Genomic DNA, 27,596 nt, shown 5'->3' with positions numbered 1-27,596 from the left:
ACTCGGGGACAGTGGGGGAGCGGGGCAGTAACTCGGGGACAGTAGGGGAGCGGGGCAGTAACTCGGGGACAGTGGGGGAGCGGGGCAGTAACTCGGCGGCAGTGGGGGAGCGGGGCAGTAACTCGGGGGCAGTGGGGGAGCGGGGCAGTAACTCGGGCAATGGGGGAGCGGGGCAGTAACTCGGGGGCAGTGGGGGAGCGGGGCAGTAACTCGGGGCTGTGGGGGAGCGGGGCAGTAACTCGGGGCTGTCAGTTAAAATGTCAGTATTCACGGGGGAGGTGCCGGATGATTGGAGGGTGGCTCATGTTGTTCCGTTGTTTAAAAAAGGTTCCAAAAGAAATCCAGGAAATTATAGGCCAGTAAGTTTGACGTCGGTGGTGGGCAAGTTATTGGAAGGTGTGATAAGAGATAGGATCTACAAATACTTGGATAGACAGGGACTGATTAGGGACAGTCAACATGGCTTTGTGCGTGGTAGGTCATGTTTGACCAATCGATTAGAGTTTTTCGAGGAGGTTACCAGGAAAGTGGATGAAGGTAAGGCGGTGGATGTTGTCTACCTGGATTTCAGCAAGGCCTTTGACAAGGTCCCTCATGGGAGGTTAGTTAGGAAGGTTCAGTCGCTAGGTAGTAAATTGGATTAGACACTGGCTCAATGGAAGAAGCCAGAGAGTGGTTGTTGAGTGGAGGCCTGTGACTAGTGGTGTACCGCAGGGATCGGTGTTGGGTCCATTGTTGTTTGTCATCTATATCAATGATCTGGATGATAATGTGGTAAATTGGATCAGCAAGTTTGCTGATGATACAAAGATTGGAGGTGTAGTGGACAGTGAGGAAGGTTTTCAAAGCTTGCAGAGGGATTTGGACCAACTAGAAAAATGGGCTGAAAAATGGCAAATGGAACTTAATGCAGACAAGTGTGAGATATTGCACTTTGGAAGGACAAACCAAAGAAGAACGTACAGGGTAAATGGTAGGACTCTGAAGAGTGCAGTTGAACAGAGGGATCTGGGAATACAGGTACAGAATTCCCTAAAAGTGACGTCACAGGTGGATAGGGTCGTAAAGAGTATCGAATATAAAAGTTGGAGTGTTATGGTAAGGTTATATAAGGCATTGGTGAGGCCGAATTTGGAGTATTGTGTACAGTTTTGGTCACCTAGTTACAGGAAGGATGTAAATAAGGTTGAAAGAGTGCAGAGAAGATTCACAAGGATGTTGCCGGGACTTGAGAAGCTGAGTTACAGAGAGAGATTGAATAGGTTGGGACTTTATTCCCTGGAGCGTAGAAGATTGAGGGGAGATTTGATAGAGGTGTATAAGATTTTGATGGGTATCGATAGAGTGAATGCAAGCAGGCTTTTTCCGCTGAGGCTAGGGGAGAAAAAAACCAGAGGGCATGGGTTAAGGGTGAAAGGAGAAAAGTTTAAAGGGAATATTAAGGGGGGCTTCTTCACGCAGAGAGTGGTGGGAGTGTGGAATGAGCTGCCGGATAAAGTGGTAAATGCGGGGTCACTTTTAACATTTAAGAAAAACTTGGACGGGTTCATGGATGAGAGGGGTGTGGAGGGATATGGTCCAAGTGCAGGTCAGTGGGACTAGGCATAAAATAGTTTGGCACAGACAAGAAGGGCCAAAAGGCCTGTTTCTGAGCTGTAATTTTCTATGGTTCTATGGGAGCGGGGCAGTAACTCGGGGCAGTAACAAAGGGCAGTGGGGAAGCGGGGCAGTAACTTGGGGCAGTAACGAGGGGCAGTGGGGAAGCGGGGCAGTAACTTGGGGGAGTGGGGCAGTAACTTTGGGCAGTGGGGGAGCGGAGCAGTAACTCGGGGCTGGTGTGTCCACTGGAGCTTTGGGAAACGGCGGGCAGTCTGGGGGTCAATTCTTCCCGATAGGAGGAGGCCGCTCAGCCCCTCGGCCCCGCTCTGCCATTCAATCCGATCCTGGCTGCTCTGTTTGTGTTTCTGGTTCCACATTGGCAGCTAACCCCATAACAATCCCGTGCCTAACAATGTCCTGTGATACAAGCAGGGAGAAACCAGGAAATTACAGGCCGGTGAGTCTAACAGCAGTGGTAGAGAAACTATTGAAAAACATTGAGTGGGACAGAACTAACCTCCACCAGACAAGGACTAATCAGAGATGGTCAGTGTGGATTTGTCAGGGGGAGATCATGTCTAATTAATCTGAGTAGATTTTCCGAGGAGGTGACTCGGTGTGTAGATGAGGGCAGTGCAGTTGATGTAGTCGATGTGGACTTCAGTAAGGCTTTTGACAAGGTTCCACATGGGAGGCTGATCAAGAATCTGAGAGCCCACGGCATCCAGGGCAATTTGGCAAATTGAATCCAAAATTTGTTGAGTGACAGGAGGTAGAGGGTGATAGTTGAAAGTTGTTTTTGTGACTGGAAGTCTGTGTCCAATGATGTACACAATAAGAAGTCTCACAACACCAGGTTAAAGTCCAACAGGTTTATTTGGTAGCACAAGCCACTAGCTGTCGGAGCGCTGCCCCTTCATCAGGTGAGTGGGAGTTCTGTTCACAAACGTAGGGGGGAGCTATACGATAAATGGCAGAACTATAAAGGGTGTAGATACGCAGTGGGACCTGGGTTTGCAAGTCCACAGATCCTTGAAGGTGACGTCACAGGTGGAGAAGGTAGTGAATAAGGCAGATGGCATGCTTGCCTTCAGAGGACGGGGCATAGAATATAAAAGTTGGGGTCTGATGTTGCAGATGTATAGAACGTTGGTTCGGCCGCATTTGGAATACTGCGCCCAGTTCTGGTCACCACACTACCGGAAGGATGTAGAGGCTTTAGAGAGAGTGCAGAGGAGGTTTACCAGGATGTTGCCTGGTATGGAAGGGCTTAGTTATGAGGAGAGATTGGGTAAACTGGGGTTGTTCTCACTGGAAAGACGGAGGATGAGGGGTGACCTAATAGAGGTGTATAAAATTATGAAAGGCATAGATAGGGTGAATGGTGGGAAGCTTTTTCCCAGATCGGTGGTGACGTTCACGAGGGGTCATAGGTTCAAGGTGAAGGGGGGGAGGTTTAACACGGATATCAGAAGGACGTATTTTACACAGAGGGTGGTGGGGGCCTGGAATCCGCTGCCGGGCAAGGTGGTGGAGGCGGACACACTGGGAATGTTTAAGACTTATCTAAATAGCCACATGAACGGAGTGGGAATGGAGGGATACAAAAGAATGGTCTAGTTTGGACCAGGGAGCGGCGCGGGCTTGGAGGGCCGAAGGGCCTGTTCCTGTGCTGTATTGTTCTTTGTTCTTTGATGGGCAGAACAGCGGCAAATGGAATTTGACCCTGAAAAATGTGAGGTAATGCATTTTCAGAGGACTAACAAGTCAAGATTTATTATGAATGGTCAGCCCCGGGAAAGTACAGAGGTTGAGTGACCTTGGCGTGTAGGTCCAAAGACCCCTGAAGGCAGCAGGACAAGTAGATAGGAAGACACATGGAACACTTGCCTTTATTAATTGAGGCAGGATCTATTTAAATGGTGGAGCAGGTTCGAGGGGCCAAATGGCCTGTTCCTATTTCCTCTGTTTACTGACTGAGGCCTTTGTATTTTTGTCATTAAATGAAAGTTGGTATTTAATTTCTGCAAAGTGGCTATAATTCATAAACAGGGCATTAAATAGCATCTTTTAATGCATTTATTGTCCATCCGTAATTACCTTTTGAGAAGTTGGTGATGAGTTACCTTCTTGAACCACTGCAGCCTTTGTGTGTCAGTAAACCCACATTGCACCTTGGAGTGAGCTGCCAGATCTGGAATGTGCTGCCTGAAGGTATGGTGAAGGCAGGTTCAATTGCAGCAGGCAAGAGGAAATTGGATTATTATCTGAAAAGGATAAATGTGAGGGTTCCAGGGAAAAGGTGAGGACTGGCACTAAGTGAATTGCTCACTCGGGGCCAGTGCAGACACCATGGCTGAATGGCCTCCTTCCATTTGCAAATTGAATCTTAGCATTTATTGTTGAAGGAATATAAAAGCAGTGAAGTGTTGCTGCTCCTGTACAAAGCATTAGTGAGACCGCACTTAGAATGGTGCGCACAGTTTTGTTCCCCTTACTTGAGGAGGGATGGAGTTGCATTGGAAGTTGTTCAGAGGAGATTCACTAGATTGATTCCAGAGATGAGAGGTTTGTCTTACGAAGAGAGATTGGGCAGTTTAGGCCGATACTCCCTGGAGTTTAGGAGAATGAGAGGCGATCTAATTGAGGTGTACATGATGATAATGGAGATGGACAAAGTAGACGTGGAGAGGGTGTTTCCTCTTGTAGGGCAATCTGGGACAAGAGGTCGTAGTTTTAGGATAAGGGGTGGCAGATTTAAAACAGAGATGAGGAGAAGTTACTTCTCTCAAAGGATGGTGAGTCTGGAATTCACTGCCCCAGAGCGCGGTGGATGCCGGGACTTGGAGTAAATTTAAGGAAGAGTTGGACAGATTTTTAATGAGTAATGGGGTTGGAGAGCGATGGTGAGCGGGCAGGAAAGTGGAGTTGAGGCTGAGATGAGATCAGCCATGATCGTATTGAATAGCAGAGCAGGCTGGAGGGGCTGAATGGCCTCCTCCTGATCCTAGTTCTTATGATTCCCATTGTTCTCATCAGAATAATTCTATGATTCTCCCTTACCAATGAAGGAATTTCTAGGATTTTGAGTCAGTGACAGTAAAGGAATGCCAATAAAGTTCCAGGTCAGGTTGGTGGAAAAAGTCTTAACAATGCACATTGAAAAGCAAAGAATGAGTAGAAAAAGTCAACATGTTTTATGAAAAGGAAACCCTGTTTAACAAATTTATTAGAGTTGTTTGAGGTTGTAACTGCTGCAGTAGAGAAAGGGGAGATAGTAAATGTTGTATACCTGGTTTTCCAGAAGGCATTCAGTCAGGCTTCACACAAAATGTTAATAGGTTGGTTGAAGGATTGGCGAATGGGCAGAAAGCAGAGAATAGGGGTAGATGGCTATCTTCAAGTTAGCAGTCAGTTTTTTTATTTCATATGGGCAGCCTGGCTGGTATTTGCTGCCCATCCATAAATGCCTTTGTAACTGAGTGGCTTTTAGAGGGCAGTTATGAGTCCACATTGCTGTGGGTCTGGAGTCACATAGAGGTCAGACCTATGATACAAAGCTAGGTGGGAATGCAATCTGTGGGGAGGACACAAAGAGGCTGCAAAGAGATATAGCAGGTTAGGTGAATGGGCAAGCAGATGGCAGTATAACGTGGGTAAGTGTTAAGGTGTCCACCTTGGTTGTAAGAATAGAAAAGCAGAATAACTTTTCAAAAGCATGAAACTTGTAAGTGTTCATATTTATGTGATTTCCAGCAGCGCAGCAATTGATGGTGTTGCCAATGCATAGATTGCAGAAGATGTGAAACTCGTCAATTTGGTTAACGAATGGGGAGGCTGGTAATAGACTACAGAGTGATATTCAAACTTCAGAAAGCTGTTGACATGGGCAGACACACAGTGCATGAAACCTAAAGGACAGACATTTGAAGTGATGTATTTTAGTCAGAAGAATGAGCGGCAATTTCAAATTGTAAAATTTTAAAGGAGGTGCAGAAACAGAGATCTGGGGTTTATGACGGTGAAAAGACAAATTGAAATGGCTGTTTGAAAAAAAATTCATACTTATTCCTGGGCTTTTTAGATAGAGGTATAGAGTACAAAAGCAAGAAAGTTACACCAAAACTTTACAAAACACAGGTTGGTCCTCTGTTCTACAGGGATATGAAATTTCTGCTGTCAGGTGGATTTTTGACATTGGGATCTCATGAATCCACCATTTTAAATATGTGCTTCCGGGCTGGTACGGGGCTTAAAAAATGCAACTGTGCTGTCAGTGGGAGTGGGAGCAGCGCGAGTTGTGTTTGGGGCAACAGCAAGTGCAAGAGCTGCTCCTCCAAAGGTTGGTGATGTTGTGGATAGTGTAGAGGGATGTCAGCAGTTGCAGCGGGACATAGGTAAGATGCAAGACTGGGCGGAGAAGTGGCAGATGGACTTCAACCCAGATAAGTGCGTGGTGGTTCATTTTGGCAGGTCGAATAGGATGAAAGAATATAATATTAAGGGTAAGACGCTTGGCAGTGTGGAAGATCAGAAGGACCTTGGGGTCCGGGTTCATAGGACTCAAAGCAGTGTCGCAGATAGAGGCTGTGGTTAAGAAGGCGTATGGAATGCTGGCCTTCATCAATAGAGGAATTGAGTTTAGAAATCGGGAGATAATGCTGCAGCTGTACAGGACCCTGGTCAGACCCCACCTGGAGTACTGTGCCCAGTTCTGGTCGCCTCACTACAGAAAGGATGTGGAAGCCATAGAAAGGGTGCAGAGGAGATTTAGAAACATAGAAAAACTACAGCACAAACAGGCCCTTTGGCCCACAAGTTGTGCCGAACACATTCTTAGAATCTTAGAAACCCTACAGCACAGAAAGAGGCCATTCGGCCCATCGAGTCTGCACCGACCACAATCCCACCCAGGCCCTATCCCCATATCACTACATATTTACCCACTAATCCCTCTAACCTACGCATCCCAGGAAACTAAGGGCAATTTAAGCATAGCCAATCAACCTAACCCGCACATCTTTGGACTGTGGGAGGAAACCAGAGCACCCGGAGGAAACCCACGCAGACACGAGGAGAATGTGCAAACTCCACACAGACAGTGAGCCAAGCCGGGAATCGAACCCAGGTCCCTGGAGCTGTGAAGCAGCAGTGCTAACCACTGTGCTACCGTGCCGCCCATCCCTACCTTCTAGACCCACCTATATCCCTCCATCCTATTACGCTCCATGTACTCATCCAGGAGTCTTTTAAAAGACCCTATTGAGTTTGCCTCCACCACCACTGACGGCAGCCGATTCCACTCGCCCACCACCCTCTGTGTGAAAAACTTACCCGAACATCTTCCCTGTACCTACCCCCAGCACCTTAAACCTGTGTCCTCTCGTAGCAGACATTTCCACCCTGGGAAAAAGCCTCTGAGAGTCCACCCGATCTATGCCTCTCAACATCTTATATACCTCTATTAGGTCTCCTCTCATCCTTCGTCTCTCCAAGGAGAAAAGACCGAGCTCCCTCAGCCTATCCTCATAAGGCATGCCACTCAATCCAGGCAACATCCTTGTAAATCTCCTCTGCACCCTTTCAATCTTTTCCACATCTTTCCTATAGTGAGGCGACCAGAACTGAGCACAGTACTCCAAGTGGGGCCTGACGAGGGTCTTGTATAGCAGTATCATTATCCCCAGACTCCTAAACTCAATCCCTCGATTGGTAAAGGCCAGCACACCATACGCCTTCTTAACCACCTCCTCCACCTGCGGGGCTGATTTCAGAGTCCTATGGACCTGGACCCCAAGGTCCTTCTGATCCTCTACAGTACTAAGAGTCTTTCCCTTTATATTGTACTCCTTCATCCCATTTGACCTACCAAAATGGACCATGACGCATTTATCTGGGTTGAAGTCCATCTGCCACTTGTCCGCCCAGTCTTGCATCCTATCTATGTCCCTCTGTAACTTCTGACATCCCTCCAGACTATCCACAACCCCACCAACCTTCGTGTTGTCGGCAAACTTACCAACCCAGGTAAGTTTACAAGGATGTTGCCTGGATTAGGTGGCATGCCTTATGAGGATAGGTTGAGAGAGCAAGGTCTTTTCTCCTTGGAGAAGCGAAGGATGAGTGTCGACCTGATAGAGGTGTATAAGATGTTGAGAGGTATTGATAGAGTGGATTCTCAGAGGCTTTTACCCAGGGCTGAAATGGTTGCCACAAGAGGTCACACAGGTTTCGGGTGCTGGGGAGTAGGTACAGAGGAGATGTTAGGGGTAAGTTTTTCACTCAGAGGGTGGTGGGTGCATGGAATCGGCTGCCGGTAGTGGTGGTGGAGGCGAATTCGATAGGGTCTTTTAAGAGACTTTTGGATAAGTTCATGGAAGTTAGTAAGATAGAGGGTTATAGGTAAGTCGAGTAGATAGGGACATGTTCGGTGCAACTTGTGGGCCGAAGGGCCTGTTTGTGCTGTAGCTTTTCTTTGTTCTATGTTCAATCATAAATTCTGTCTCTCTCACGCTGGCTGCTCCAGCTCCTCCAATCACAGGTTCGCTTCCTCCCACTCTCGCTGCTCCTCCAGATACAGTGGGGGCGATCTTACCACTGAACCCTGCCAGCTGATGTGCTAGGCGAGCTGCTGAGATTGTAATAGACCCTGGCATTGCCAGCCTGTCACTGTGGCAGTGTCCAGCTGGCACCAGGTAATGCCAAGGGGGCAGGGCCAGATGAGGGGGGCAGGGCAGAGGACCGCTATGCACTCTGCACAGTGATTGGTGGGGGAAGGGGGGGGAATGCTGCGACTCTGCATAGCGATGGGTGGGGGGAGGAGCGTTCCGCTGCACACTCTGCACAGCAATCGGGGGCGGGGAGGGGTGGCCATGGGGTTGGCTATAGCAGCAGAGGCAGTGACAGGTCTTTGCCACTCTGAGCAGAGACCTGCAGATGGGCAATGGTGCCCTCTGCTGCTTTCAGCCGGCTTCTGGATGATTTAGGCCCCGCCCACTCTCCCCTACAAGGCAGAAATCAGACCGCGGGTTTTTTTTAATTGCAGAGTGCATAAGATTCGACTGGTAGTCTCACTGAAAAAATGGATCTGGAACTTTCCCGATTTCACGCCTGTTCTGAATTTAGAATTATTTTGGTAGGATCTGTGACTGGAGGAGCAAGTGAGAGGGAACCTGAGATTTGTGGAGCTGCAGTAGCGAGTGTGAGGGGGACAGAATTTGTGATTGGAGGAGCAATTTTGTCTCCTGAAGATTGAAAGGCCTGGATAGAGTGGACATGGGGAAGATGTTTCCATTAGTCAGAGAGACTAGGGTCCGAGGGCACAGCCTCAGAGTAAAGGGACGATCCTTTAGAACCGAGATGAGGAGGAATTTCTTCAGCCAGAGGGTGGTGAATCTGTGGAATTCATTGCTGCAGAAGGCTTTGGAGCCAGGCCATTGAGTGTCTTCAAGACAGATATAGATAGGTTCTTGACTGGTAAGGGGATCACAGGTTATGAGAAAAAGGCAGGAGAATGGGGTTGAGGAACTTATCAGCCATGATTAAATGGTGGAGCAGACCCGAAGGGCTGAATGGCCTAATTCTGCTCCTGTAATCTGAGGGTTTTATATTCAGAGGAACTTGTGTAGAAGGAACACTGAAAGTTAGCATGCAGGTATAGCAAGGGAGACAAATGGCATGTTGATCTTCATTGCAAAGGGATTGGAGTAAAGAATAAAGAAGCCTTGCTGCAGTTGGTGAGACCACACCTGGAATACTGTGTGCAGTTTATTTCTCCTAATTGAAGGAAGGATATACTTGCAATGGAAGCAGTCCAATGAGATAAGGGACTGGGTAAATGGTGTCTATATTTTCTAGTGTTCGCACTGCTGCTTCACAGCTCCAGGGACCTGGGTTTGATTCCCGGCTTGTGTCACTGTCTGTGTGGAGTTTGCACATTCTCCTCGTGTCTGCGTGGGTTTCCTCCGGGTGCTCCGGTTTCCTCCCACAGTCCAAAGATGTGCGAGTTAGGTTGGTTGGCCATGCTAAAAAAAACAATTGCCCTTAGTGTCCTGAGATGTGTAGGTTAGAGGGATTAGCGGGTAAATATGTAGGGATATGGGGGTAGGGCCTGGGTGGGATTGTGGTCGGTGCAGACTCGATGGGCCGAATGGCCTCTTTCTGTACTGTAGGGTTTCTATGATTTCTATGTTTAAGAAGAATGAGAGGAAACTGAAATAGGGGTGATTGTTATGCTTCCACATGTGAAAATGATAGGAATGCAGCCTCAGAAATTTGGTGAAGTCAGATGACATCATCTGCTGCACTTATGGTTGAACAAGCTGATTCTAAACAGGCAACGTCTGTTACAAGTGCCAGACATGAAGTTGTCCTTTGCTGTTGGTGCAGGGTGTCCCTGCTAAGGCCTTGTTTACAGGGTTGGTGTCTGCTTTGCAGCTTCTGAAACCACGTATCACCATAGTGGTGGCTTCTTGCCCACAGCTGGTGTCACTATTTGCATCAATTGTCAGTTCCCCACTTGTCCTGATCGATGTTGAGCTTTTCGTGTCTTTTTTGACAGGATTCTTGAACCGCAGCTTTGGGTATCTGACTGGTCTCATGGCACAGGCTACCTCTCCATAGAGCATACCCTTGGGAATGCAGCCATCTCCCAGTCTGCCCAAACCAGTGATGCACTCTTTGCTTGATTAGCACTAGCATTCTAGGCTGCTTCATTTGTCACTTTGTCTTTCCGTGTGATGCCGAAGATGTATCATAGACACCAGAGATGGAGGTTGTTGAGTCCCTCCCTTGGGGAGGGATGTTTTGTCTGTCACGCCTGAGGAACCTCTACACGTGGGGCCCACTCGGTTGTAGGAGTTGCCAGAAGGTGCTTATTTAAAGGGATCAAACTCCACTGTAGTGCCTTTGACTCTCCCGAACTGGACAAACAAGGTGGTGGGTAGTATTTAATCCATAGTTGAGACCTGGTTGACTTGATTTGATTTATTATTGTCAAGTATATTGGTATACAGTGAAAAGTATTGTTTTTTGTGCGCTATGCAGACAAAGCATACCGTACATAGAGAAGGAAAGGAGAGGATGCAGATTGTAGCGTTACAGTAAAGATCAACTTAATATAAGGTAGGTCCATTCAAAAGTCTGATGACAGCAGATTAGAAGCTGTTCTTGAGCTGGTTGGTACGTGACCTAGACTTTTGTATCTTTTTCCCAATGGAAGAAGTTAGCAGAATGTGTGTCCGGGCTGCGTGAGGTCCTTGCACAGTAGTTAGCACTGCTGCCTCACAACATCAGGGACCTGGGTTCGATTCCTGGCTTGGGTCACTGTCTGTGTGGAGTTTGCATGTTCTTCCCGTGTCTGCATGGGTTTCCTCCGGGTGCTCTGGTTTTCTCCCACAGTCTGAAAGACGTGCAGGTTAGGGTGCATTGACCCGAACAGACACCGGAGTGTGGCGACTTGGGGAATTTCACAGTAACGTCATTGTAATGTTAATGTCAGCCTTACTTGTGACTAATAAATAAACTACTACATTGATCATGCTGGCTGCTTTCCCAAGGCAGTGGGAAGTGCAGATGGAGTCAGTGGATGGGAGGCTGGTTTGTGTGATGGACTGGGCTATGTTCACAACCCTTTGTAGTTTCTTGTGGTCTTGGTCAGAACAGGAGCCAGACCAAGCTGTGATACATACAGAAAGGATGCATTCTGTGATGGACACCAGGGTGTGCCCGCATGCCAGTGGGCCTGTATATCGCAACTCTGTGGCTATGATTCCTCCAAGATCAGCTGCAGTTATTCCTCAGGACTTTGGGTGTTAGTTGCTATGAGGAGGAACTATGAGGTTTTTTAAATTCATTCATGGGACATGGGCATTGCTGTTGAGGTAGGTAAATGGAGTTAAGATACAGATCTGCCTTGATCTAATGGAATAGCAGAACAGATTGAAAGGGTCGATTGGCTTCCTCCTGTTCCCTATGGCTGTGACTTTGCCTCATTTTACTTTGTTTTTTGAAACTTCAAATTCATTCCATCCTCAAATGAGAAACACTACTTCATTAAGCCACTTTGACATTTTTATTTTATGGTGACCTAGAAATAACAAAATAACCTCATGCTACATCTGATTTCAATAATAGAACTGTGTCTTTCTGCCGTTATTAGAAAAATCCACTTTCAGTTAGGTCATTTGGTGATTGCATTCTTGAGCAGTGTGAGATTTTGTCTGATTTTGATGTCAGAGTCCGATAGAGCTTGGGAGGCCCGAAAGAGGGGAGCACCGACGGAAGGAACGCTTTTAACCTTTCGAGCAGTTTGACAGACAGCAAGCAATAAACTGTTCTGGAGGGGGGAGGGTGAACAGCCAGTTGTCGTGGTACACATTGGTACAAACAACATCGGTGAAAAAAGGGATGAAGTCCTAAAAGTAGAATATAGGGAGTTAGGAAGCAAGTTGAAAAACAGGACCTCAAAGACAGTTATCTCAGTATTACTACCAGTGTCATGTGCTAGTCAGAGTGGAAACAGCAGGATACATAGGATAAATATGTGGCTGAAAAGATGGTGTGAGGGGGAGGGTTTCAGATTCCTGGGGCATTGGGGGCTGGTTCTGGGACCTGTACAAACTGGACTGATTACACCTGGGCAGGACCAGGACTGATGTTCTTGCGGGGGGGAGTGGGGGGGCGGTACTCGCTGTAGTGGTTGGGAAGGGTTTAAACTAATATAGCAAGGGGATGGGAACCTATATAAAGATTCAGAGCAGGGGATATCAAGAACAAGAGGAAAAGACAGCAAGGAGAAGAAGAAAAGCGATTAGCAGGGAAATCAAGGGCCAGAATCAGATAAGGACACAGTAAGAAATAATAGCAACAGGACAAGGAATGTCAAAAGGACTGGCCTTAAGGTTTTGTTCCTGAACACACAGTATTTGAAATAAAATGGATGAATTAGTTGCATAGATAGATGTAAAGGGGGATGATATAGTCAGCATTTCAGAGACGTGGCTCCAAGGTGAGCAAGGATGGGAACTAAATATTGAGGGTTATTCAGTGTTTAGGAAGAACAGACAAAGAACAAAGAACAGTACAGCACAGGAAACAGGCCCTTCGGCCCTCCAAGCCTGTGCCGCTCCTTGGTCCAACTAGACCAATCGTTTGTATCCCTCCATTCCCAGGCTGCTCATGTGACTATCCAGGTAAGTCTTAAACGATGTCAGCGTGCCTGCCTCCACCACCCTACTTGGCAGCGCATTCCAGGCCCCCACCACCCTCTGTGTAAAAAACGTCCCTCTGATATCTGAGTTATACTTCGCCCCTCTCACCTTGAGCCCGTGACCCCTCGTGATCGTCACCTCCGACCTGGGAAAAAGCTTCCCACTGTTCACCCTATCTATACCCTTCATCATCTTGTACACCTCTATTAGATCTCCCCTCATTCTCCGTCTTTCCAAGGAGAACAACCCCAGTCTACCCAATCTCTCCTCATAGCTAAGACCCTCCATACCAGGCAACATCCTGGTAAACCTTCTCTGCACTCTCTCCAATGCCTCCACGTCCTTCTGGTAGTGCGGCGACCAGAACTGGACGCAGTACTCCAAATGTGGCCTAACCAGCGTTCTATACAGCTGCATCATCAGACTCCAGCTTTTATACTCTATACCCTGTCCTATAAAGGCAAGCATACCATATGCCTTCTTCACCACCTTCTCCACCTGTGTTGCCACCTTCAAGGATTTGTGGACTTGCACACCTAGGTCCCTCTGTGTTTCTATACTCCTGATGACTCTGCCATTTATTGTATAACTCCTCCCTACATTATTTCTTCCAAAATGCATCACTTCGCATTTATCCGGATTAAATTTCATCTGCCACCTCTCCGCCCAATTTTCCAGCCTATCTATATCCTGCTGTATTGCCCGACAATGCTCTTCGCTATCCGCAATTCCAGCCATCTTCGTGTCATCCGCAAACTTGCTGATTACACCAGTTACACCTTCTTCCAAATCATTTATATATATCACAAATAGCAGAGGTCCCAGTACAGAGCCCAGCGGAACACCACTGGTCACAGACCTCCAGCCGGAAAAAGACCCTTCGACCACTACCCTCTGTCTCCTACAGAGGAAAGGGAAAGATGCTGCAATTGCATTGTTGATTGATATTGAGACAATATTGTGGAATGATATTAGCACAGACGATGTATTGAGATTGGAATACTGAGATTGGAATACTGCGCCCAGTTCTGGTCGCCACACTACCAGAAGGGCGTGGAGGCTTTAGAGAGAGTGCAGAGGAGGTTTACCAGGATGTTATGAGGAGAGATTGGGTAAACTGGGGTTGTTCTCACTGGAAAGACGGAGGATGAGGGGTGACCTAATAGAGGTGTATAAAATTATGAAAGGCATAGATAGGGTGAACGGTGGGAAGCTTTTTCCCAGATCGGTGGTGACGTTCACGAGGGGTCATAGATTCAAGGTGAGGGGGGGGGGGGGGGGGGGGGGGAGGTTTAACACGGATATCAGAAGGACGTATTTTACACAGAGGGTGATGGGGGTCTGGAATGCGCTGCCGGGCAAGGTGGTGGAGGCGGACACGCTGGGAACGTTTAAGACTTATCTAGATAGCCATATGAACAGAGTGGGAATGGAGGGATACAAAAGAATGGTCTAGTTTTGGACCAGGGAGCGGCGTGGGCTTGGAGGGCCGAAGGGCCTGTTCCTGTGCTGTTTTGTTCTTTGATGTGGAATCTGTAGGAGTCGAGTTAAGAAATAGCAAGGGGCAAAAAACATTCATGGGGACTGGGAAACATTGAAAGGAAAGACAGTGGACAGGCAATGGCAGGCATTCAAGGAACAAATAGGTGAACTCCAAAAATTGTTTATTTCTATTTGATGCAAGAGTGGTCAGGGAATTGTGGCCAAACCATGGCTTACAAGAGAAATTAGAGATCGTATCAGATTCAAGGAAGAAACATACAAATTGGCAAGAAAAAGCTATAGGCCTGAGGATTGGGAGCAGTTTAAAATTCAGCAAAGGAAAACCAAGGGATTGATTAAGAAGGGAAAAATAGAGTATGAAAGTAAGCTAGCGGGAACATAAAAACTGATTAAAGATTTCAACAGGTATGTAAAGAGAAAAAAATTGACAAAACAAATATAGTCCCCTTACAGTCAGAAACGGGGGAATTCATAACAGGGAATAAAGAAATGGCCGAGGAATTAAATTCATACTTTACTTCTGTCTTCACAAAGGAAGACATGAATAATGTACTGGAAGTTCTGAGAAACACAAGTTTTGGTGAGGAACTGAAGGAAATCTTGATTTGATTTATTATTGTCACATATATTAGCATACAGTGAAAAGTATTGTTTCGTTCACGCTATATAGACAAAGCATACCGTTCATGGAGAAGGAAACGAGATAGTGCAGAATGTAGTATTATTGTCATAGCTAGGGTGTAGGTAGGTCCATTTAAAAGTCTGACAGCAGCAGGGAGGAAGCTATTCTTGAGTCGGTTGGTACGTGACCTCAGACTTTTGTATCTTTTTCCTGACGGAAGAAGGTGGAAGAGAGAATGTCCGGGGTGCATTGGGGCCTTGATTATGCTGGCTGTTTTGCCGAGGCAGCTGGAAGTGTAGACAGAGTCAATGGATGGGAAGCTGCAAAATAGTTTTGGGGAAATTAAGAACATAAGAACTAGGAGCAGGAGTAGGCCATCTGGCCCCTCGAGCCTGCTCCACCATTCAATAAGATCATGGCTGATCTTTTCGTGGACTCAGCGCCACTTACCCGCCCGCTCACCATAACCATTAATTCCTTTACTGTTCAAACATTTATCTATTCTTGCCTTAAAAACATTCAATGAGGTAGCCTCAACTGCTTCACTGGGGAGGGAATTCCACAGATTCACAACCCTTTGTGTGAAGAAGTTCCTCCTCAACTCAGTCCTAAATCTGCTTCCCCTTATTTTGAGGCCAGGCCCCCTAGTTCTAGTTTCACCCGCCAGTGGAAACAACTTCCCTGCTTCTATCTTATCTGTTGCCTTCATAATCTTATATGTTTCTATAAGATCTCCCCTCATTCTTCTGAATTCCAATGAGTATAGCCCCAGTCTACTCAGTCTCTCCTCATAAGCCAACACTCTCAACTCCGGAATCAACCTAGTGAATCTCCTCTGCACCCCCTCCAGTGGGATTAGTGGGATTGAAGGTGGACAAATCTCCAGTGTTCATTACTGTACGCTTTGAGGATATGGCCAGTTTTCGCTACTGCTTACTGGGGTGGTGGGGGGCATTGGGGTTGGGCTAGTGTGGGTATTTGGGAGCAGGGGGTTAATTGCTGGGCCAATGTGGAGGGTGTTTGGGAGTTTGTGGGAGGGGTAGTTGGCGGCTGGTGTGGAGGTTGCTCACCCTCTGCGCAAACCTCTGAGCCTTTGCAGGAGCTAGGAGGGAGGTGTAGGCAGGGGTTAGTGGGCCAGGCCTGATGGGCTGAATGGCCTCCTTCCTGCTATTCCAAAGAGCGCAGAGAGCTGGAGCTCCAGTATCCACAAACAACCTCCTGGAGCTGGGAACTGTATCACAGAGGGCAGGGTGAGAGTGGAAAAGTGATCACTCGAATCACAGAAGTCCTATGGTGCAGAAAGTGGCCATTCAGCCCATCAAGCCTACATCAACAGCAATCTCACCCAGGCCATATATTCTTAACCCCATGTATTTAACCGACTAATGTCCCTGACACTAAGGGGCAATTTAGCATGGCCAATCCTCCCAACCTATACATCTTAGGAGTGTGGGAGGAAATCGGAGCACCCGGAGGAAACCCAAGCAGACACGGGGAGAATGTGCAAACTCCACACAGACAGTGACCTGAGACCAGATTAAACTCAGGTCCCTGGCACTGCGAGGCAGCAGTGCTAACCACTGTGCCACTGTGCTGCCCACCAGGGGATCCTTATTCACAAGATCACTTATTAATCCTTCTTCATTACACAAAACCAAATCTAAAATAGACCGTTCCTGGGTAGGTTCCATAGCATACTGCTCTAGAAAGCAATCCCTGATCGCTGCACAAATTCTTCTACTCTACCCTTGCCGGTTTGATTTGTCCAATCAATGTGCAGATTAAAATCTCCCATGATAATGGCAGTCCCCTTCAAACATGCCCTTGATATTTCCCTGTTTATGCTCTGACTTCTTGAGAGGTCACATTTTGGGCGTCGGTGGACTCCTCCCACCCTTTGTCTTCCTTCCTCTGCTATTCGCGATTTCAACCCAATCCCAATTCAAGGAAAGTTGGAGAGTGTTCGATAGAAAACCATCATAGAAATCATAGAATCCCTACAGTACAGAAAGAGGCCATTCGGCCCACCGAGTCTGCACCGACCACAAACCCACCCAGGCCCTACCCCCATATCCCTACATATTTACCCACTAATCCCTCTAACCTACGCATCTCAGAACACTAAGGGGCAATTTTTTTTTTAGCATGGCCAATCAACCTAACCCGCACATCTTTGGACTGTGGGAGGAAACCGGAGTAAACCCACGCAGACACGAGGAGAATGTGCAAACTCCACACAGACAGTGACCCAAGCCGGGAATCGAACCCAGGTCCCTGGAGCTGTGAAGCAGCGGTGCTAACCACTGTGCTACCGTGCCGCCCGGTATCATCAACTGATACATATCTTACAATAACAGGGCTTCCTCAGTTAATGGTAGGGCTTTGGGGAGAGTTAGAGAACAAGGAGATCTAGGGGTACAGGTTCATAGCTCCTTGAAAGTGAAGTCACAGGTGGACAGAGTGGTGAAGAAGGCATTCAGCATGCTTGGTTTCATCGGTCAGAACATTGAATACAGGAGTTGGGACGTCTTGTTAAAGTTGTACAAGACATTGGTAAGGCCACACTTGGAATACTGTGTGCAATTCTGTACCCGCCTCTACTACGACCTCTGGCAGCTTGTTCCAGACACTCACCACCCTCTGTGTGAAAAAACTGCCCCTCTGGACACTTTTGTATCTCTCCCTTCTCACCTTAAACCTATGCCCTCTAGTTTTAGACTCCCCTATCTTTGGGAAAAGATATTGACTATCTAGCTGATCTGTGTCCCTCATTATTTTATAGACCTCTATAAGGTCACCCCTCAGCCTCCTACGCTCCAGAGAAAAAAGTCCCAGTCTATCCAGCCTCTCCTTATAACTCAATCCATCAAGTCCTGGTAGCATCCAATTAAATCTTTTCTGCACTCTTTCTAGTTTAATAATATCCTTTCTATAATAGAGTGACCAGAATTGCACACAGTATTCCAAGTGTGGCCTTACCAATGTCTTGTACAACTTCAACAAGACGTCCCAACTCCTGTATTCAATGTTCTGACCGATGAAACCAAGCATGTCGAAGCCTTCTTCACCACTCTGTCCACCTGTGACTCCACTTTCAAGGAGCTATGAACATGTTCCCCTCGATCTCTTTGTACTGTAACTCTCCCCAACGCCCGACCATTAACTGTGTGAGTCCTGCCCTGGTTCAATCTGGGCGGCACGGTAGCACAGTGGTTAGCACTGCTGCTTCACAGCTCCAGGGTCCCGGGTTCGATTCCCGGCTCGGGTCACTGTCTGTGTGGAGTTTGCACATTCTCCTCGTGTCTGCGTGGGTTTCCTCCGGGTACTCCAGTTTCCTCCCACAGTCCAAAGATGTGCGGGTTAGGTTGATTGGCCATGCTAAAAAAAAAATTGCCCTTAGTGTTCTGAGATGCGTAGGTTAGAGGGATTAGTGGGTAAGTATGTAGGGATATGGGGGTAGGGCCTGGGTGGGTTTGTGGTCGGTGCAGACTCGATGGGCCGAATGGCCTCTTTCTGTACTGTAGGGAGCCCAAAGATGTGCAGGTTAGGTTGATTGGCCAGGTTAAAAATTGCCCCGAGAGTCCTGTGATGCGTAGGTTAGTGGGATTAGCGGGTAAATATGTGGGGGTAGGGCCTGGGTGGGATTGTGGTCAGTGCAGACTCGATGGGCCGAATGGCCTCCTTCTGCACTGTAGGGTTTCTATGACTACCAAAATGCATTGCCTCGCATTTGTCTAAATTAAACTCCATCTGCCATTCGTCAGCCCACTGGCCCAATTGATCAAGATCCCGCTGCAATTGGAGATAACCTTCACTGTCCACCATGCCACCAATCTTGGTGTCATCTGCAAACTTACTAACCATGCCTCCTATATTCTCATCTAAATCATTAATATAAATGACAAATAACAGTGGGCCCAGTACTGATCCCTGGGGCACACCGCTGGTCACAGGCCTCCAGTTTGAAAAACAACTCTCTGGAAATCCAGATACACCACATCCATTGCCCACTACACATGTAATGTTCTCAAAGAATTCCACCAAATTAGTCAAACATGACCTGCCCTTCATGAACCCATGCATTCGACCAAAGGGACAATTTAAATCCAGATGTCTCGGTATTTCTTCCTTGATGATAGATTCAAGCATTTTCCCTACTACAGAAGTTAAGCTAACCGGCCTATAGTTACCTGCCTTTTGTCTACCTCCTTTTTTAAACAGTGGCGTCACATTTGCTGTTTTCCAATCTGCAGGAACCACCCCAGAGTCCAGCAAATTTTGGTAAATTACCACTAGTGCATTTGCTCTTTCTCCCGCCATCTCTTTTAGTGCCCTGGGATGCATTCCATCAGGACCAGGAGACTTGTCTACCTTTAGCCCCATTAACTTGTCCAACACTACCTCTTTCGTGATAATGATAGTTTCTAGGTCCTCACCTGCCATAGCCTTCCTGTCGTCAATTTTTGGCATGTTATTTGTGTCTCCCACTGTGAAGACTGACACAAAATACCTGTTCAATGCCTCAGCCATTTTCTCATTTCCAGTTATTACGTCCCCCTTCTCATCCTCTAAAGGAACAATGTTTACTTTTGCCACTCTTTTTCGTTTTATATATTTGTAGAAACTTTTGCTATTTGTTTTTATATTCTGAGCTAGTTTATTCTCATAATCCATCTTACTTTTCTTTATAGCTTTTTTCGTGGCTTTCTGTTGGCCTTTAAAGATTTCCCAATCCTCTAGGTTCCCACTAATCTTTGCCACTTTGTATGCATTTTCTTTCAATTTGATACCCTCCTTTATTTCCTTAGATATCCATGGCTGATTATCTCTTTTTCTTCAGTCCTTCCTTATCACTGGTATATACTTTTGCTGAGCACTGTGAAAGATCGCTTTGAAAGTCCTCCACTGTTCCTCAATTGTCCCAGCATCAAGTTCTTGCTCCCAGTCTACCTTAGCCAACTCCTCCCTCATCCCATTGTAGTGTTCTTTGTTTAAGCACAGGACACTGGGATTGGATTTTACATTCTCATGCTCCATCGGTATTTTAAATTCAACCATACTGTGATCGTTTCTTCCAAGAGGATCCCGTCTCATTACACAGGACCAGATCTGGGATAGCTCGTTCCCTTGTCGGTTCCATTACATACTGTTCAAGGAAGCTACCGCGGATACATTCTATGAACTCCTCAAGGCTGCCTTGACCGACCTGGTTTGACCAATTGATATGTAGATTAAAATCCCCCATGATAATTGCTGTACCATTTTTACACACATCAGTTATTTCTTTGTTTATTTTTCGCCCCACCATGATATTATTTGGTGGCTTATAGACTACGCCTATCAGTGACTTTTTCTCCTTACTACTTCTAATTTCCACCCAAATAGATTCAACCTTTTTTTCCATAGAACCTATATCATCTCTCGCTACCACCCTGATGTCATCCTTAAATATCAGAGCTACACCACCTCCCTTACCTTTCTGTCGGTCCCTCCGAACAGTCTGATACCCCTGGATATTTAACTCCCAGTCGTGACCATCCTGTTACCATGTCTCTGTAATGGCCACCAAATCATACTCGTTTGCAATGATTTGTGCCGTCAACTCATTTACCTATAGAGGGATATGGGCCAAATGCAGGCAGTTGAGATTAGCTTAGGGGTTTAAAAAAAGGGCAGCATAGACAAGTTGGACCGAAGGGCCTGTTTCCATGCTGTAAACCTCTATGACTCGATAACAGATAGAGAAAAGATTAAAGTTGGGGTTGCACAAGTGATCAGAATTAGATGCCTGCAGAGTTTGCAGTGGTTTGAGGAGCTGGAGAGGATTAGACAGGGAGAGGTGAGGTCATGGAGGGCTTTGAAAAGAAGAATTAACTTTTTGAAATCAAGATATTGCATTAAATAAAAGCAAAATACTGGAGATGCTGGAAATCTGAAGTAAAAGCAGAAAGTGCTGGAAACTCTGGCATCATCTGTGGAGAGAGAAGCAGAGTTAATGTTTTGAGTCCAGAATGACTCTTCAGAAGACAATGCATGACTGGTTGTCAACGTAGCTCGATTAATGTGGGGGCGATGGGGAACAGGATCCAGTCTGAGTTCAGAGGTGTCCCTCATCAAATCGGCCTGACATCCTCTTCCAGCATATTTGGAGTTCACTGTGTGTATGTCACCCCTCCCCCACCCCGGGTGATGTCAAGCTTGTGTGGGGAAATCTCTCGATTGGAGGGTGGGAAGCTGAGGGGAGAACAGCATTCCACCGTCCTAAAGCAAACCTTTCATCTCTGAGCCCTGGTTTAAAATGAACTGTTTGTATTTCTGGGGCTGCATCTGTTCAACACCCTCACCTGTCAGATAGCACCAGTTGCTGCCCTCTGCATTCTTGGGTTTAACTCCCTGAAGGTGTTTAAAGAATAGCTTATCACAGTACTCCTTTTGACATCAATAGATTTGTTTCTGTGGGTGACCTGATTATAGAATTTACTCACAGGCTGTGCTAACCATTACCTGTTTGCAGTAACTTTTAAACCTTGCTGAGTGTGTGCAGTGTATATTGAGCTTTGTCTCATTGCTGGACATGGCTTGGAGTTCAGTTCTTTTTTCAGAAGGCCTTTTGCCCAGCTCTCGATTTGTGCCAGGACTGATTTACTGTTGGGTTTCAATACTCTTCACTGAGGCCTGTCAGAGCCCTGGCTCCTCCGTCACACTGGGAGCTCAGAGTGTCAGAAACAACTGCAGCCAAGTCTGACCGTGTCCAAGCGCACAAATAACAGGCAAAGTCGCCATAGTCCCGGATGACCATAAAGGGGAGAGCTGACTGGTGGTAATTTAACTTGAAGGTGACTACACCTCAGGTGAGGGGCAAGGTTGAGAAGGTGGGACCTTCATGAATAACCTCAGTCTGTTGACATCGCTTTGCATCACAAACCAGCCGTTCAGCCAACTGAGCTCAACCAACTCCTCAAGGGGAGGTGATGGCAAAGTGGTATTGTCGCTGGGTTAGGAATCCAGAGATGCAGGGTCGTGCCACTGGGGTCCCGGATTCGAATCCTGCCACGGCAGATGGTGAAATTTGAATTCAATAAAATATCTGGAATTAAAAGCTTTGCTGACTTATAAAAATTCATCAGGTTCACTGATGTCCTTTATGGAAAGGAAATCTGCCAACTTTAACCAGTCGGGCCTACATGTGACTCCAGACCCACAGCAATGTAGTTGACTCTTTAAAAACTGCCCTCTGAAATGCAGTGGGTTTAAAGGCAGATAGGGATGAGCCCAGCCAGCAATATCCATATCCCTTGAATAAAAAAAAAGTAAAAACAAAATGCTGCGAGTGCTGGACATCTGAAATAAAAACAGAAAATGCTGGAAATACTCAGCAGGTTTGGCAGTGTCTGTGGAGAGAGAGAGAGAGAGAGAAGTCATATTGGACTCCAAACGTTAACTCTATTTCTGTCCACAGGTGCTGCCAGACTGGCTGAGTTTATTTCTGCTTTTATTTTGTGTCCAGGCACACTCTGCTTTTTCACCAGAAATCACTGGATAAAATTTGAGGTTCAGGAGCTCAGGCTGACTCTGCCTGGTGTCAGTCTGAATCACACTGTGATCACCTGAGCAGTTTATGGAGTTAAAACTGCTCCAATCTCTGGCTCTGCAACTCATCATGGGCATTTGATAAGGTAGCACATCAAAGGTTACCCACGAGAAAAGCACGTGGTGTAGGGGATAACACAGCCTGGATAGAGGACTGGTTACCTAACAGGAAGCAGAGAGGAGGCACAAATATTTTTTGGATTGGCATGGTCTAACAAGTGGAATGCCACAGAGATCAAAGCTAGAGCCTAAACTATTCATAATTGATACCGATGACTTGGATGAAGGGACCAAATGTATGGTTGCTAAGTTTACCAATGACCCACACAGATAGGTAGGAAAGTATTTGATTTGATTTATTATTGTCACATGTATTAATATACAGTGAAAAGTATTGTTTCTTGCGCGTTATACAGACAAAAATACTGTACATAGAGAAGGAAACGAGAGTGCAGAATGTAGTGTTACAGTCATAGCTGGGGTGTAAAGAAAGATCAATAAGTTGTGAACAGGAGATAGAGTCTGCAAAGGGATATGGACAGATTAAGTAAATGGGTAAAAATTTGGTAGAGGGCAGGAAGAATAAAGAAAGCAGCAAATTAGATAAATGGAGAGACATTGCACAACTCTGAGGTACAGAGGCGTCTGGGTGTCCTGGTACATGAAGCACAAAAGGTTAGTATGTCGGTACACATGTGATTCAGAAGGCAAATGGAATGTTGGTGTTTTTGCAAGGGGAATGGAATAAAGTCAGGAAGTTTTGCTGCAGTTGTACAGAGCATTGGTGAGATCACCACATCTGGAATACAATGTACAGCTTTGGTCTCCTTATTTAGAAGCAGTTCAGAGAACATTCACACAACTCATTCCTGGAATGAAGGGTTATAACGAAAGGTTGAACAGGTTGAGCTTCTACTCATTGGAGTTCAGAATGATGAGAGATAACCTTACTGAAATATGTAAAATCCTAAGGGGAATTGACAGGGTGGATACCGGGAGGATGTTTCCTCTTGTGAGGCAGACTAAAACCAGGGGTCTCTTTTAAGACAAAGATGAGGAGAAACGTTTTCTCCCAAAGGTTCATTGGTGTGTGAAATTCTGTTCCCTGCAAAGTAGTGGAGGCTGCCTCTTTGAATTAAACAAGACCCAGTTAGATAGATTTTTATTAGGCAAGGGAATCAAGGGTTATGGGGGACAGACAAAAAGTGAAATTGAGACCACAACCAGATGACCCATGATCCAGTTGAATGGTGGAGCAGGCTCGAAGGGCTGAATGGCCGACTCCTACTCTATATTGCCAAACTTCACTTTTGGCTATGACCATATCAGAATGACAGCCTCGAGTGTATCTTGTCCTCCGGAGCATTTAAATTATCATAGAAATCATAGAAACCCTACAGTGCAGAAGGAGGCCATTCGGCCCATCGAGTCTGCACCGACCACAATCCCACCCAGGCCCTACCCCCACATATTTTACCCGCTAATCCCTCTAACCTACGCATCCCAGGACTCTAAGGGGCAATTTTTTTAACCTGGCCAATCAACCTAACCCGCACATCTTTGGACTGTGGGAGGAAACCGGAGCACCCGGAGGAAACCCACGCAAACACGAGGAGAATGTGCAAACTCCACACAGACAGTGACCCGAGCCGGGAATCGAACCCGGGACCCTGGAGCTGTGAAGCAGCAGTGCTAACCACTGTGCTACCGTGCCGCCCGGTATAATTATAAACGTTAGCCTGGGGTTTTTGTTTTAGTTGCTAGGTACGGCTGCAGAGAACAGTCTCATTCTGGGGCACTTATGAGTTGCATTTAAACTCATAACTTTGTTAATTCTCACATCTTCAAATATGCACAACTCAGGGGGATTTGGAATTTAAGCGTCAGGAAGCTGCCAACACGAACAACTTTTCTTAAACACTCCTGATCCACAGATTTCAAAGAGAACATTCCAGTGCGTAGAAATCTAAAGGAGAAAAGGACTGAGTTAGCGGCGTCTGGGTTGTCTGGGCTGGCAAGCTGTCTGGGGTCTCTGGGCCACAGTGTGGGTGCTCCCTTGCAGTGGAATCTGCTCCAGAGTATGTGGGAGGATAGAGAGACAGATCATCTGTCCTGAGTGAGAAAGTGCTGGAAACCCTCTGCTTCTCTCTCAATGCAGATGCTGCCTGACCTGCTGAGTTTTTCCAACACTTTCTGTTTTTATTTCAAATTTCCAGCATCTGTAATATTTTGCTTTAATTAATCTGTTCTTTGAGATGTTGGTTGCAGAAAACGCCCTTGTTCTTTTTGAATGGTGCAGTGGGATCTTTAATATCCACATGTTATCTCCGATTGCAACGGGATCTTGATCAATTGGGCCAGTGGGCTGACGAATGGCAGATGGAGTTTAATTTAGACAAATGCGAGGTGATGCATTTTGGTAGATTGAACCAGGGCAGGACTTACTCAGTTAATGGTAGGGTGTTGGGGAGAGTTACAGAACAAAGAGATCTAGGGGTACAGGTTCATAGCTCCTTGAAAGTGGAGTCACAGGTGGACAGAGTGGTGAAGAAGGCATTCGGCATTCTTGGTTTCATTGGTCAGAACATTGAATACAGGAGTTGTGACACCTTGTTGAAGTTGTACAAGACATTGGTAAGGCCACACTTGGAATACTGTGTACAGTTCTGGTCACCCTCTTATAGAAAGGATGTTATTAAACTAGAAAGAGTGCAGAAAAGATTTACTAGGATGCCACCGGGACTTGATGGTTTGAGTTATAAGGAGAGACTGGATAGACTGGGACTTTTTTTCTCTGGAGCGTAGGAGGCTGAGGGGTGATTTTATAGAGGTCTATAAAATAGTGAGGGGCACAGATCAGCTAGATAGTCAATATCTTTTCCCAAAGGTAGGGAAGTCTAAAACTAGAGGGCATAGGTTTAAGGTGAGAGGGGAGAGATACAAAAGTGTCCAGAGGAGCAATTTTTTCACACAGAGGGTGGTGAGTGTCTGGAACAAGCTGCCAGAGGTAGTAGTAGAGGTGGGTACAATTTTGTCTTTTAAAAAGTATTTAAACAGTTACATGGGTACGATGGGTATAGAGGGATATGGGCCAAATGCGGGCAATTGGGACTAGCTTAGGGGTTTTAAAAAAAAGGGCGGCATGGACAAGTTGGGCCAAAGGGCCTGTTTCCCTGCTGTAAACCTCTATGACTCTATGACATGAGGACCAGATGCACCAATCATTTAATGATATATCCAACATAATGCACCCCACAGTGCAGTACTGAACTGGGAGTGTCAGCCTGAAGTGTCTGTAGTGGAATTGAATTCTGACTTAGAGGTGGCTCTACTACCCACTGAGCCATAGCTGGTAACGTCTGGGCAACCAAGACCTCCTCCTGACTCTCTGAACAGTGTTTATTTACAGCTTTCCACTATTGTTGCTGGAGTTATGAAATAGTGATGTGGTGGGAAGCGTGGTTCTGAATGGAGCTGAACCGCAGGGCACTGAATGAAAATGTTTGTGAATTTTACTTCTGTCAATCTCCAGTGTAATCTGGTGTCATGAGGTGAGGCCTTTTTCCTCCCTTATTTCCACAGCTCCATCGAGTGGAGCAATGATCGAATAGATATGGAGTTCGGAACTCAGCACAGAGTCTGAAAGACGTTCTGGTTCGGTGCATTGTCTATGCTCAATTCTCCCTCAGTGTACCCAAACAGGCACCGGAGTGAGGCGACTAGGGGATTTTCACAATAACTTCATTGCAGTGTTAATGTAAGCCTACTTGTGATACTAATAAAAATAAATAAACAGGACTGCAAAGTTGTGAATGGTCTGGTTGAGCCTCAGACAGAGGCCGGGGAGGTAGTGAAGTTTGGGGATGTGGGAGACTGAATACCATGTCTCAGTCTTCCCGGTGTTTCCCAATCCACTTGGATGCTGAAGAGGGAGAGAGAGAGTTTATTGGTTACCTGGGTAATGTTGACGAGCCAGCGGCTCTGGAATATGGGTGGTGCTGACAGTTATATCTGAAATTCCAACTTCCTTTCAGATCGTATTGTTGGTAAGATTGTATTCTGACTGTCCCGGGATCGGAGCTGGTGGATGTCTTCATTCAGTTAACATATTCCACACCTGGTGTTTAACGGAAGCAGAGTTGGAGCAGCTGGGAGAAGGAGAACAGGATGGATGACATCTTTACCCAGTGCCGAGAAGGCAATGCGGTTGCAGTTCGGCTCTGGCTGGACAACACAGAGAATGACCTGAACCAGGGGTGAGTGCCAGTTTCTGGGCAACCAGACTTCCTCCTGACTCTCTGAACAGTGTTTATTTACAGCTTTCCACTATTGTTGCTGGAGTTATGAAATAGTGATGTGGTGGGAAGTGTGGTTCTGAATGGAGCTGAACCGCAGGGCACTGAATGAAAATGTTTGTGAATCTAGGCAGTGCAACACCTACAGCAGGTTCAGAGTTCTGCCACCTGGGGTAGTTTTGGCAGAAGCCAAGGTTTCTCTGCCTGGTTAGAAAGAAAGACTTGCTTTTCTGATGCACATTTCAGGACGTTGAGATGTTTCAAAACACTTCACAGCCAGAGAAGTATTTTTAAAATGTTATTTCTGTTGTAATGTAGGAAATGCAGCAGCCAATCTGTACACAGCAAAATTCCACAAACAGCAATGTGATAATGACCAGATCATCTTGTTTTAGTGATATTGGTTTTGGGATAAATATATAAATGGGACATCAAATAGTGCCATGGATTGCTTGGATTTGTTTGATGTGTCACTATGGTTATGTTGAAGCAAATGGAAGAAATTATTTATTGTTCCATGAGAAATGCACTGTACAACAGTGAAGTGTTTAGGCTTGGGTGTAACATGAGTGGGCGAGGCAAATTGTGGCAATGCGGTTAAGGGGTGGGGGTGCGATTAATATGAGGGAGAAGGAATCGAAGTATCTGCTGATAGAGTAAGATAAACAGGGTGGAATGAGACACTTGTGGAACATACACTTAGAGAACATAAACTCTGGCAGAGTCTGGTTAAACTTGATGTAACTCTATATATCCCTTTTTCAAATAGTTTATATT

General features: G+C 46.3%; 1 protein-coding gene across 2 annotated transcripts in view; it reads left to right on the top strand.

Annotated features, from left to right (window-relative positions):
* ilk (integrin-linked kinase) overlaps positions 1-27,596 on the top strand; it is a 128,384-nt gene that overhangs the window by 10,824 nt on the left and 89,964 nt on the right. For both annotated transcript variants that reach the window (XM_078222690.1, XM_078222689.1), the window contains exon 2: positions 26,559-26,780. In XM_078222690.1, the coding sequence (XP_078078816.1) occupies positions 26,692-26,780 (89 nt within the window). In that variant the 5' untranslated portion in view covers positions 26,559-26,691. The remainder of the gene's footprint in view (positions 1-26,558; positions 26,781-27,596) is intronic.

Source organism: Mustelus asterias, chromosome 10 (assembly GCF_964213995.1).
Source record: "Mustelus asterias chromosome 10, sMusAst1.hap1.1, whole genome shotgun sequence".
NCBI lineage: Eukaryota > Metazoa > Chordata > Chondrichthyes > Carcharhiniformes > Triakidae > Mustelus > Mustelus asterias.
The sequence above is the reverse complement of the archived record's forward strand: the minus strand, read 5'-3'. Positions and strand labels throughout refer to the sequence as shown.